The following is a 12,290-nucleotide window of genomic DNA, read 5'->3' as shown; positions in this document are numbered from 1 at the left end:
CTTTCAAGTTCTGTTTTCTTGAGAAAATATAGCTCAATCTTGTTTAATTTTCATATATCAAATTTGAGTACATGAGGATATTTAGTATAAATAGCCAAATTAATTGGAATTGGAAAAAGCCCTGGAGGCTAAACCTTGGATGCCATCACTGCCAAAGAAAGAATAAGGAAGGTCTGAAAAAGAAAAGAATTTGACTGCATTTATAGCTTAGTTTTATGTGCTTTCTTAGAACACATGGCAGATGTAGAAGGAAGAAGGCAAATAAAGAAGATATGTGGAGAAGGCAACTTGCATTTCTCAATCAATAAAATGATCATGTAACTTTTGTTTAATTTTTCTTTTATACAAGAGTTCAAGTGATATTGTCTAAGGTGAAACTGACACTCCCTCACAATTACAATAGTTGGGGAAAGAAGACATAAACCTTATAATTTGTAAAGAAAATACATATTGAGCAAGTGACATTTTTTGAAACTACATCCTTCAGATATTAAGGGGCCACTCCTTACTCCTCTCTGTGTTTTATTTATTCAACTCACCTATAGATTTACCTAAACATTTCTATTAGATAGACCTTGCCTTTGTAATGCGGAAGCTGTCCTCAACTTTTCTTGTATCCGCGTTCACAAACTGAAAAATGATAGAAATTTAGAGAACGTGAAAGTCAGCATCATAGTGAAATTTGCACAGTAGTAAGAAGTGATACTGTAATAACATCAGAATTTTTGTTCCTATATCAGGGCTAGGGTGGTTCTCTTTTTTAAAAAATAAAAAATAAAATAAAATAAAATTTCCTCCAGCTTTGCTGGGAGTTTAGAGGATTTGGTAGGTAATGTCTTCTTGTCAGATATTTGACATATTGTATTACTAAACTTTCAATCTAGACCATACATATAAATACGAGTTTAACTTATCAATAGTCACATTGATAGTTTGGTAACATAAAATGCTAAATTGTCTCCACATTCTCACACACTCCCCCACATGATGAATTCCCAACTTGTGGCTGTTTGACTTTGGCCCAACATGTGGTTGAACATGGCTTTGATACCATGAATAAAATTGGAGTATCCAATCCAAAGCCAATTAATTAGTAATGGATAAAGAGTCTCAACTCCTTATAAACCACTATATAATTATAATTTTTCAATATGAGACAACAATCTACATTCTCTCACATGCACCAACTCCCTCAATCTTGGATGCATTGGTAATCAACATTTGCAATTTATACATGTGTTCTGTAGTATGAGTTTCAACCTCAAAGTTGTGCACTGACCTCTAATTTAATCTCTGTCTTTGTTGCATGCCCTCTTAGATAACCATACTCAGAAATCCTTGATAAACTCCAACTATTATGAACCTGTTTGATCAAATTCCAATTACATGTAATGAACAATGAAGAACATACTTGTATAACAAGTGCATGTGGAGAGAGAGAGAGAGACTTACAACAGTTGGGAACTTGTCCAAGGTAAAGCCAGCCATACCAATTATTGCATGCACTGGAGCATTGTAGTTACTATGATCGTATGTGTCAATCTCATTTTCATATTTCCCAGGCAATCCCTTGCATTGCCTCTTATAAACGGCGCAGGTTCGCTCATAGTTGTGCACATGACCAAATAGGACCAAATCAACCTAGTTCAAATTTCCAACAATAATGTTAGAATGAAATTAAAAAGAATCAATGTCATACCGGCCTAATGAATCCATCAGTGGAAAAGGCACGGAAAATTTGAAAAAATAGTCAAATTTTGAGTCTTTTAAAATCATTTAGGTTTTTTTAGGGTTTTAGAAATATAACTATTGAGTAGTGTTTGAAGGGGATTCGAGCACTACTCGAGAGGAGCCTGAGCACTACTCAAATATTATATATTCAAGACTCTTAAACAATGACAAAAAAAAAAAAAAAAAAAAAGAGATCGAGAAGGCAATAAGTAGGGGCTGAGGAATTTTACTTTGCTTTCCAGTAGTAATGGTTCAACTTTGTCAACAAAGTTTTTATCAACACTCAAGGGTCCATTTGTGGAGGTATACATAGGTCTATGCCTGCAATTGAAATAGTTAAAAGTTACTGCATTTTTTAGGCTTTTCTAATAGCATGAATTTAATCAAAATTATACTAAAGAGGGAAAATTAGCCATTTCCCTTAGAGGATATGCATTAGGTTCATTAGAGCTGAATGTAGCTTTATAATTTAATACCAACATAGAGTTCTTATTACTGCAATGTGCAATGAAAAAGAGCTCAATTTGTGGGTTCAATTTTCAAATGCATGCAAGAAAATTGTTAGACAGGAACTGGTCTGGCGAGCACATATTGAGGCACACAAGTTAAAACAGTTTTTAACACATTTAAGTTACACTTACCCCATAAAAATCAACCAAGGAGTTTTAGATCGATCAACTGAAGCCATGTCCTTTCTCATCCATTGGTACTGCAATAGTATATAATTACATCAAGTGCATATAGTAGGAAAATGAAAACGAAAAAAAAAAAAAAAGGAAAGAAAGAAAGAAAGAAAAGAAAACATAAAATAATCTGAGAGAACACTTGATTGGATATTAGGGACTGCAGAAGTGCTAAATCATCTTTACCTGCTCAGAATTTTGGGACCAGTCATGCTCTGTAGAAATCACAGTGATGTGGACACTTGCTTGTTCTATGGAATACCATGGTTTATCCTTTGCTGGGATTGGCATAGGAAAGTAAGTCTCATAAGGAACTCCAGTTTCTCCACCTGAATCTGGAGTGAAGTAAACTGATCCGGTGTCTATATAATCCCTGAAAAATGTGTAATCAAGCATAGAAGTTATAAATCCCACACGGCAAAATAAAAATAAAATAGCAAAAGATAATATGACCATTGAATATATTCATGTGTGTTAGACAACCACTAGACCCTAAAAACTTAAGTTGTTCGGGAACTAACATTGTAGATCAAGCTAATATCCTCCTCATCTTAGCTAGTCTCATCATGTAGTTACAGAAATGCAGACATAAACAAACATATAGGTGAAGTCTCGCCCTACATCTTACAAATCAAAAAGGAACGGGAAATGAAAATTTGAAGTCTCGAAGCCATGACCTCATACAACCAGAGCTCGGATATCATGTTATTAAACAATGGTTGACTCCAAAAACTTAAGTTGTTAGGAAATTCACCAATAATATACATCAAGCTGTTAATCTACGTTATTCATAGCCTATAGAAATACCGAAAACATGGTTATTAAAGCCTCTTGGAGAACTTACAAAGTCCCTGTGACAACTAATTAATTAAACCTGAGGATCATGGAACATGTTCATTGTTCAGTAAAGAGCTTACCTCTCATGGTTTCCAATAGCTGTCATGTAAGAAACTCGAGAAGCAACAGGGTTGATTTGGTGAAGGAAAAAGTCCCATTCAACTAAAAATCCAGTGGCGTAGCTAATGTCTCCAATGTGGAAGACAGAGTCTGCATTCCCCGAATTTATTTCATCGGCCATGGCTTCAATCACTGAGAGAGATCCTGGCTATATACACATGCCACAACATCAAAAATCTCTTTAGCCTTTTTCTGTTCCTTCAAGGTATGTAGAGGTAAAACTAATGTACTGTATATATTTACTGTCTTTAGACATATGCATTGATGAAGTGTGTGTGACTTAGAAGTTAATAATTTGAAGGAATGATGGCCATAAAATTTCTGTTATGTTGTTATCAATGCAATATTTCCAATAACAGATGAATGAGCAAAGCATAGCTAGCCAATTTCTGTAAACCTAAGGTCAAATTCTGAATTATTTTATTTTTTTTTTGGCTATTTTCACTTTGGATCCCTGTGATTTCAATTTTATCAAATTAAATTGAATCTGTGGATGATTAACAGTTACAACTAAAGTCAAATCTAATTAAATTTTCTTGAAATTAATTCACAGTGGCCACTTGGCGACCGCGTGCATGGCTAGTTCCGTGTTACACGTGCGTATGTAGTTTTGTAGACTGAAATAGCCAGCACGTACGTGCATGTCACATGGTATGGGGATATGATATAGACTTGAAACTGCATAGGTCAAAGTGAAAAATAGTCTAAATTATAGGGACAAAAACTGTTTGGCCTCAATTATTTTTGAGCCCGAATTTCTGCAGCACCAAAAATGCATGATATATACCTGAATGTAATGCTCGACAGAAGCATCACGAGGAGCCTTTCCCATATCGCCAAATGCGAGAAATTTGAATTCATCAGAGCCTCCTGCTGGGGGAGTCCGGAATTGGATTTTATCACTCCAACCAACTGAATCACTGCATTTTTTTTCAATCTTCCAAATAAGGTCACTTTGGTTTCGTAAAATGGAACAAAAGATGAAAGGCTATTCCCTTATTAACAAAATCATAAATTGAGTATTCTCATCATGCAGCACATCTCTTTCAATTTTGGAATGCTCATTTTAGTTTTTCTTTCTCCAAATACTATGGTTGAGGTTAAACTTGAATATGAAATAGGATTATCATCTTTTTGGTGTTGACCTTATACTTATGTCCAAAAAGACTTCCTTTAAGCGTTTTGAGTTTTGGGTTTTGGGTTTGGAATTTAAGATTTATTTATATTGGAAATATATAATATAGAAACTTAACACAACATAGTAGAGGATACAAAACAACATCAACAAAAAATAAGTAGAGGATAGAAGACTCGTTGAATAGGGGGGTTCTTACCTTCCATATCTATAAGAGAAATTAGACGAAGGCTTAAGTCCAGTCATCACTGCTGAATGAATGAAGCCTGGGTCATGCCACCCGAAATCCTTGGCTGGACTTGGTAGAGCTGAACCTATATCAATGTATAAAAAGGCACAAAAAACAATTAAAAGAAAATAAAAAGAGAGATCAAGAAGACTTTGGGTTGACAAAAGATCAACGATGCAAACAAAATAAATAATTATATGTATCTACTTAATTAATTAAGGGTTCTGTTGCCAGACAATCTGACGACATAAGATATTTATGTTGTCAAATTGTGAATCTTGATAAATGATTAAATCAATTGTGGCTCAAATACAGTCTAATAAGAGAACATTACTCAATTAATTAAGTATCATGGATTTAATACTCAATGATTTGGTGATAGACATATGAAATAAGGATGAAAAGGAACTCACTTCGCATATCATCTTGTGAAAATGTGGTAACTACTGATGTCTGTGTTTTTCCATCTCCATATTGTACTTGTTGAGGTTTCTCATCACCACTGACCCATGTTAATCTCATCTGCACCATAATTCATGTTCCATTTATTTATATTAGAACCATGCTTGTCCCAAGTTAATTGATAGAACCACACGATCATCCTTTCTTTGCTAAGGAGAAAATACAGGACAGCAAGTCATTATAATTAACTTGCTTCAGTCTTGTTAATTTCATTAAGCTGTTCTTAAAGCTCAAAATCACTTTGCAAGCTTCATAATTGAGCTCATTAGGCTACACTTAGTTCTAATTCATCAGAATCACTTTAAAAATGGGAAATTTTCTTTTGTGAAATAGTATAAAATTTAATTTATGTTATCAGATTATCAATTTAGGTCATTAATTAAGGATTCTTGTTAAAATGCAGATTCATAATCTAGCAATAGAGTCAAAAATGGAACGTATAGCAGGGGACTGAAGTTGGAGGAATGGGCTGGGATTGAGAAATAGATTGGATGGGCTAAAAAAAAAAAAAAATCGATTGGCTCTGTAGACTAGCAGCATAACAATTCAAAAAAAAAATATTTGGTAAGAGAATATTATCTACACTTAAAAGCAAGAAATGAGCTAGGTCTCCATTCATGCACATATTCTATTCAAAACAAATATATTAAGAATAGTGTACTTAATGGTCGATCACGTACCGATGTTCCAGTTGAATCTATGCTTGAGAGATGGCCATATAATGGCTTATTTGGGCTGACGAATTTGAGAGGGTTTGACCTCTTCAAAATGCAAGGTGCCTCGAATCCACCAGAAAACAACACAAATTCAATGTCGGTTCTTATGTTGATAACATGAAATGATAATGAACCACCGCAAGTTGACAGCACACATTGACCTTTCTCATACTTCTTACACTCCTTCTTCTTGCAACTGAGGTAGTCAGGATCATTGCTCAGGTATGCTGCCTGCAACAATTTCAATAATGTGATCAACCTATAATACATACAGAAATTATCACCCGCTCAGCATAGAGTGGAGAATTCCTAGCTAGTTTACATAACCACCCATTCATTATAAACCGAGAAATTCAATAATTGGGACAATCCATTTGTTAGGTCCCTACTCAAAACCTACCTATATTTAGGACATGTTTACTAACCAGGAATGAGAATGTGTTTACTAACATTTGAGAATCAATCACATTCTCATTTCTGTGTTTACTAAACATTTAGGAATCATTTTCATTCTCATTCATGTGTTTACTAACATATGAAGGAATGAGAATGGATGCGAGGCCCACGTGAAATTAGGAATGAAATTCATGATTTGGGAGGAATTTGATTCCCTAGGGGGGGTCCGGAATTGGAGAGGGGGAATCGGAATGGAAATTTTATGTCCAAAATATCCTCACATATTTTTTGATAATCCAAAAATACCCTCTACAGATAAAATCCAAAATCCATAAAATCGAGCTTCATCGACTTCGCTCTTTGATCTTCATGGACTTCTCTCTTTGATCTTCATCAACTTCGCTCTTCGATCTTCTTCGATTTCTCAGAGTATCTTCTTCGATCTCTCGATTTTCGGAAGATCAAGCCCATAGGTATGTTTGCCTTTGAATTGACAATTGATTTTGTATTTTTGTTTTTTATTTTGATTTTGGTTGATTGTTTGAATTTGATTTTTGATGTTTGAAGATCGACTTCTATTTGTTGTGCGCTTGATTTGTAGGTGATTTTGATTTGTAGCTTTATATATAGTATTTATTTGCATTGATCTTTTTTTTGTTTTTGATTTTGATCTTTGATTTTGATTTTTGATTTCCAAATTTGTAGATCGATATATACCTCTATTTTGCGCTCAAATTTGTAACTGATTGCATGTTGCAGATTTATTTTTGTTGTAGCTACAATTTCAGTTTGCAGCTTCAATTTCATTTTGATTTTTGATTTCCAATTTTTCAGATAGATATTTACCTATATATCAAGCTCAGATTTGTAGTTGATTACATTGAAATCAATCTTTATAATCGATTTTGCATATTTATTTTTAATGTAGCTACAGTTTCAATTTGTAGTTTGTAGTTTCAGTTCCAGTGGTAATTTCAGTTGCAGAAATTCTCATATTTGATGTATCGGCCAGTTTGAATATGAAGTCTCAGAATTTTTAAATTATTCGTTTGTATAACAGTTTCAGAAAAACTTGCTCTTATTTTGTGTGTTTTTTGTCGTTTTATTAGTGGGCATATCCAATGCTTTTTTTGAAGGTGGTCTGCATATAAGGGTAGTTGTGGTTAAATTTTATTGTTATCTGCAAGTTAAATTTGTGGGTTAGGGTGATTTTGATTAAGTTTTTTTATTGTCAGTACCTTAGAATTAACGGATTCTTAATATAAATCCAAAAGTTTATCTGACTCTATCAATTCACATGCCTGACCCTGGTGTGGGGCCCTAGTGTGGTGCACCTGGTGCAACCGCACTGGGTCCCATTTTTCAAGGGCCCCAATTATATTTTTTGTGGCCTTATTATAGATATAACATGCACTTTGAAAAAAAAAAAGAATCAGATATAATTAAGAAAATGCTTATTATAATATCTTTACTATTATAAAGTTAAAAGAAGAATTTTGTGTTACAAGTTTCACCAAAAATGAGATTTTCTAAAATACCCTTCATTTAAAGAACAGTAACATAAAAAACAACGTAATAAATAAGAGTATAGTTGTAAAATACAACTATTAAAATAAAATTTAGAAAATAAAAAAAAGACCCCCACCACCTTAAAACCTAGAGATTAGAGAGAGTGGTGGGAAGTTATTAAACAATGAAAAAAAAAAAAAAAAGTCAATTGACACGTGCCAAGTACTGCGTGTCAAAAGGCTAGTAAGACATAAAGAAAAACTAAATTTATTGGACAAAAAAAAAAAGCTAAGCCCAATATCAACCCAGCCTTCTATTCTATTAAAAAATAAATCTTATTGTTCTAAGTAAAAAAAAAGTATATATATATATATATTATTTTCATGTGAGCTTATTAAAAAAGCCTTACTTTCGATTCTCGCACGAACCTCCAAAATCTTAGGGCCCGCTATGTCTATTCACATGTAATAAGTATTACGAATCTATTTCATCTTTTATTAATTCCTTCTTTAAATAATAAATTACATAATTAAGACTTAAAGTAAAACATAATCAAATAGAAGATCTGGATCCCTTAAAGTCAACAATATCATGTAACACTTGTCAACCATATGTTCATGTCTTGAGAGAAACTTCTCTGCAACAGGGATATGGCTGATTTGGTATTCCAACCCAATAACATAATACCACATATGCTTTTATACTTTATTACATAAAAATTTATCTAATTTCAAGACAAAAATTATCTCTTAGAATGCCAAGTCAGCCTCTATCCCTGTTATAGGTAAGTTTAATTTTCTCTCATGTCTTTAAGCAATAAGTCGACAAGTCAAACAATGAGACACTAATATTTGAGGATCCTAATAAAGAATTATTTTTATATGTGGTCAACAATATGGTTATGGCACATCCATATTACTCGTTAATAATATTGGTAACTTAGTCTTTTTAATCAATTAAAAATTGTCGTATATAAGATTTGAACTAAAAACTTCTTTACAAAGAGAAGACAATTAGATACAGGGCCGGTCCGAGGATTTAGGTGGCCCTGGCCGAGAAAAAAATTTGAGGCCCTTTGCCCATTCAATAACTAAAATTAATTGGCCAAAAATCAATAAACAATTTCTAACTTGATACCCATCAATTTAGTAAGAGAAATTAAAAAAATAGAACTGATTTGAATTAATTGAAAATCTTTAAGTACACAAAAACTGGAGTTAGTTTTAAAGATAACTAATACATGTAGCAAGATTTAGGCTGCAAGTAGCAAGCTTCTTGGCAATCTATATTCCAAATTCTCTACTAACAAACCTTTGTTATCAAATTAGAGAGCTTCATTACTCCTCGATATTAATTAAAGGAGGCAAAGTGTAAAGCAACTAAGAGGAATAGTCAAATGGATGAAGGAGGCCCTGGACTGTGAGACTGAGAGTAATGAAGAGGAATGAATAGTCAACAAGGAATAGTTAGAGAAGAAAAATGATTAGAGGAATAGTCAATAAATGAAGGAGGCCTACACTAAAAGTAGAAATAGTAAAAAAAAAATTTGTTTTTTTTTTTTTAAAATTAAAAAGCCCAACTTAGAAGTTGGAGGCCCTTTGGGTGGGTGGGCCCTAGGCGGTCGCCTAGCTCGCCTACCCTCAGGGCCGACCCTGATTAGATACCACTATTAGACCAAATAATCATCAACTTTTGGTCGCACACGTGTATATGATTTATTTTTTGAATGATTTAATAAGAAGAAAAAAAATTATAATTTGATTATTAAAAGCAATAAATTCTTATTTTTTTGGTACAGTAAATTCTTTCTTTTTTAAAAAAGACCATTCACGCATGGCTTGTCATATTATCATATATATGGGATAAAGCCTTTTGGCAGATGGAATTATTCGATATTAGTACGATGCCATTCGGCCCATACCCCATCAGACAAGCTGCATACCTGGATGTTTACGTAAACGTTATGGTTTCCCTCACTTGACGCCACTTTGTTAGTAACGTCGCGCATTTAAGACATAATTGGCTCTGCCATCATTTGCTATCCAACTGTTGCTATCTATGTCCCCCTTTGTTTTGACTTTTGTTTCTTTTTTTCTTCTTTTTGTTTGTTGCTTATATTGAACATAATTTAATAATTCTACCTACAATTTAACTCTGTTAACAACTTGACATTCATGAGAAGACCCATTCCTTTGGGAACTAAAATTAGCTAGGGCTACATTAAGATTGGAACCTATTACCTAAATATATAGAATTTAATATATTAAGCTTCACATGAATCACGTACGTCCTAATATTGTAAATCTCACGAAAAGTAATTGAAACTAAAAAAAGTTTGTTTAAAAGTTGAAGTCTACATGATTTCCATTTCCATACGCATGCAGAAGAGTTTGCCATATACACCCACCAAAATAATGTGGTAGAGGTTTTTTATTTATGGCGTGCTATCAAATTTCAGTGCTAATTCACTAAAATTCATTACTATCCCATTTCTAATTTATTTTTGCTTCAAATATATTTCCTTATATAAAAAAAATTAAAAAAATTAAAAAATATATAAAAAAATGATTGCATAAAACTCAACAAATATATTTTTATATATATACGTACTTTAACTTCATGTATATTTCTGTGTGTGCCTGATATCAAATGAAGTCAATCAATGTCTCAAAAAATAAAATGAAGTAAATAATTTTATTTAATTACGTACCTTAACAGGGTAATGGCAGAGAAGAGGAAGTTTGCTAAGATCACCAGTCTGTGCATACAATATCGCATTCAAAGGACAGCTTGACACACTGCATATCATGTAATACCAAACATAAAATAACATTTGTCGAGCATATCAACACCATGAATAATGTATTAGTTAACGTGGTACAATATTTGCTCCAAAAAATTAACGTAAAAAGCGTGATCCCTTTCAACGGGATGTCTCACAGTCCTCCGAGTTTTCATGCTTGAACATCGGCACTGTGAGACATTTCATTGAACAAACCGCCGTCTAAGAAGTTTGAACTAAGTTTGAATAATTATTCTTACTCAGATGTAGAAGGTGAAATCATGGCGATCCAATGACGCTTGGAAGGATGGAGGACACCGCTAACGTCGACACTTACAAACTCTTCATCTTCAAGGCCAGAAGAACTCGATTTATTAACACTAATTTGCAGATAAGGGTTCAGATTGGGACACTCCTCCAGAAATCTCCTATTGAGAACCCGAAAATCGGATATTGCTGTGTAATTAAGGTGCTCAGCTTTGGAGTAAAAAACCAAAGGGTGCAACGATGATGATGATGATGATGATGATGATGATGATGATGAGGATGATGTTGGTGAAAACGAAGTAGAAGAAGCAAAAGAACCAAGAAACAACACCATCACAATGAACCCAAATTTGAAAACCCAACAAGAACCGGAAGACCCCATTAGAAAAGAAGAAAAATACAGAGAAATATCAGAAAATCAAACAGAAATATTGTGATTCTGAGGTAAAAATTAAAAAACAAGGTTATAAATGCATATGGAATTTGGTCATGGCCTTGTTGACTTGTTTTTCAATTTTGTTCTATACTTATAAAATTTAGAATTGGGTGTAGCTTATATATATTTCAGAATTTGGGGTCTGAGAAAAATGTGGGTTTGGTTCTCTATATATATAAATGTTGGAGTTACAAAGAGATGGGGTAAGGTAAGGTGTGAACATGGGAGAAGATGACGTTTGAAATATTTGGTTTGTTCACGTAACGTTGTCGGTTGAATTTGATACCACGCAGGCTGATTATAATTAATTGTGGCTGCTTTTGTTGTGTGGATTGTGCTTAGCTGCCCACTGTCGCTTTCTTCTCTCTTTTGCTCTCTCTTTCAGGAAGATAAAACCAAGTATCAAACGTCCGGCATTCTTTCTTCTGTGTCAAATTCAAAAACAAGGGCAAGGAAGATCCCATCAAGCATCTCTAGATGCTAAAAAAATATCCTTAGTTTTCTTTTTACCTTTAATTTTTTATTTTTTTTTTAGTAATATTAGAGGATTACAGTTTTTAATTATATTAGGTTATCATATTAGGTGGAAACTGGAAAGTGGAGTCCGCTTGTTACAACTCTTGTGAACAGTTGTAAATAAAGGCACACCTCACATAGTATTCGATTAAAAACTGAACAATTTAAAGTATAAAATTTTTTCTAAAATAATTGAATTTAAAGCTTTCAGGATATTGTATTTCATAAAATTAAAAATTTTTTTTAAAAAAAGGCTTAATTAAAAAATGCACCCACCAACTATAATGGGTATTTCAAATTGGTCCATAAATAAAAAAAATATTTCAAATTAGTACACTAACTAATAGAAAGTTACAAAATACACATACGTTACAAATTACGTCAATAAAGGCGTTAAATGCTAGTGTAAACAATGCTAATATGAATTTTTTAAATAATGTAGACACTAAATTTACACCACATGGATTAATG

General features: G+C 33.1%; 1 protein-coding gene across 2 annotated transcripts; it reads right to left on the bottom strand.

Moving 5' to 3' along the window:
* Nucleotides 1-273: 273 nt before the first annotated feature.
* On the bottom strand, nt 274-11,418 carry LOC147292026 (putative inactive purple acid phosphatase 27). 2 transcript variants are annotated; one of them, XM_086236946.1, is made up of 13 exons: nt 10,861-11,418; nt 10,529-10,616; nt 5,878-6,144; nt 5,149-5,257; nt 4,706-4,820; nt 4,159-4,291; nt 3,332-3,519; nt 2,601-2,787; nt 2,373-2,440; nt 1,962-2,052; nt 1,453-1,641; nt 1,280-1,363; nt 274-630 (listed from the first exon to the last, which is right to left on the bottom strand). In XM_086236946.1, exons 1-13 carry the CDS (start codon nt 11,247-11,249, stop codon nt 565-567), a joined length of 1,974 nt encoding a protein of 657 aa, XP_086093072.1. In that variant the 5' UTR covers nt 11,250-11,418; the 3' UTR covers nt 274-564. The 2 variants fall into 2 exon arrangements, 1 of the variants encoding a protein (XP_086093072.1); XR_015121201.1 differs by lacking the exon at nt 1,962-2,052 and having other exon boundaries at nt 573-630.
* Between the last annotated feature and the right edge of the window lie 872 nt (nt 11,419-12,290).

The sequence above is a fragment of the Dryas octopetala genome, chromosome 3 (assembly GCF_963921425.1).
Source record: "Dryas octopetala chromosome 3, drDryOcto1.1, whole genome shotgun sequence".
In the NCBI taxonomy this organism is placed as follows: domain Eukaryota; kingdom Viridiplantae; phylum Streptophyta; class Magnoliopsida; order Rosales; family Rosaceae; genus Dryas; species Dryas octopetala.
This window is presented reverse-complemented; position numbering and strand designations above follow the sequence as displayed.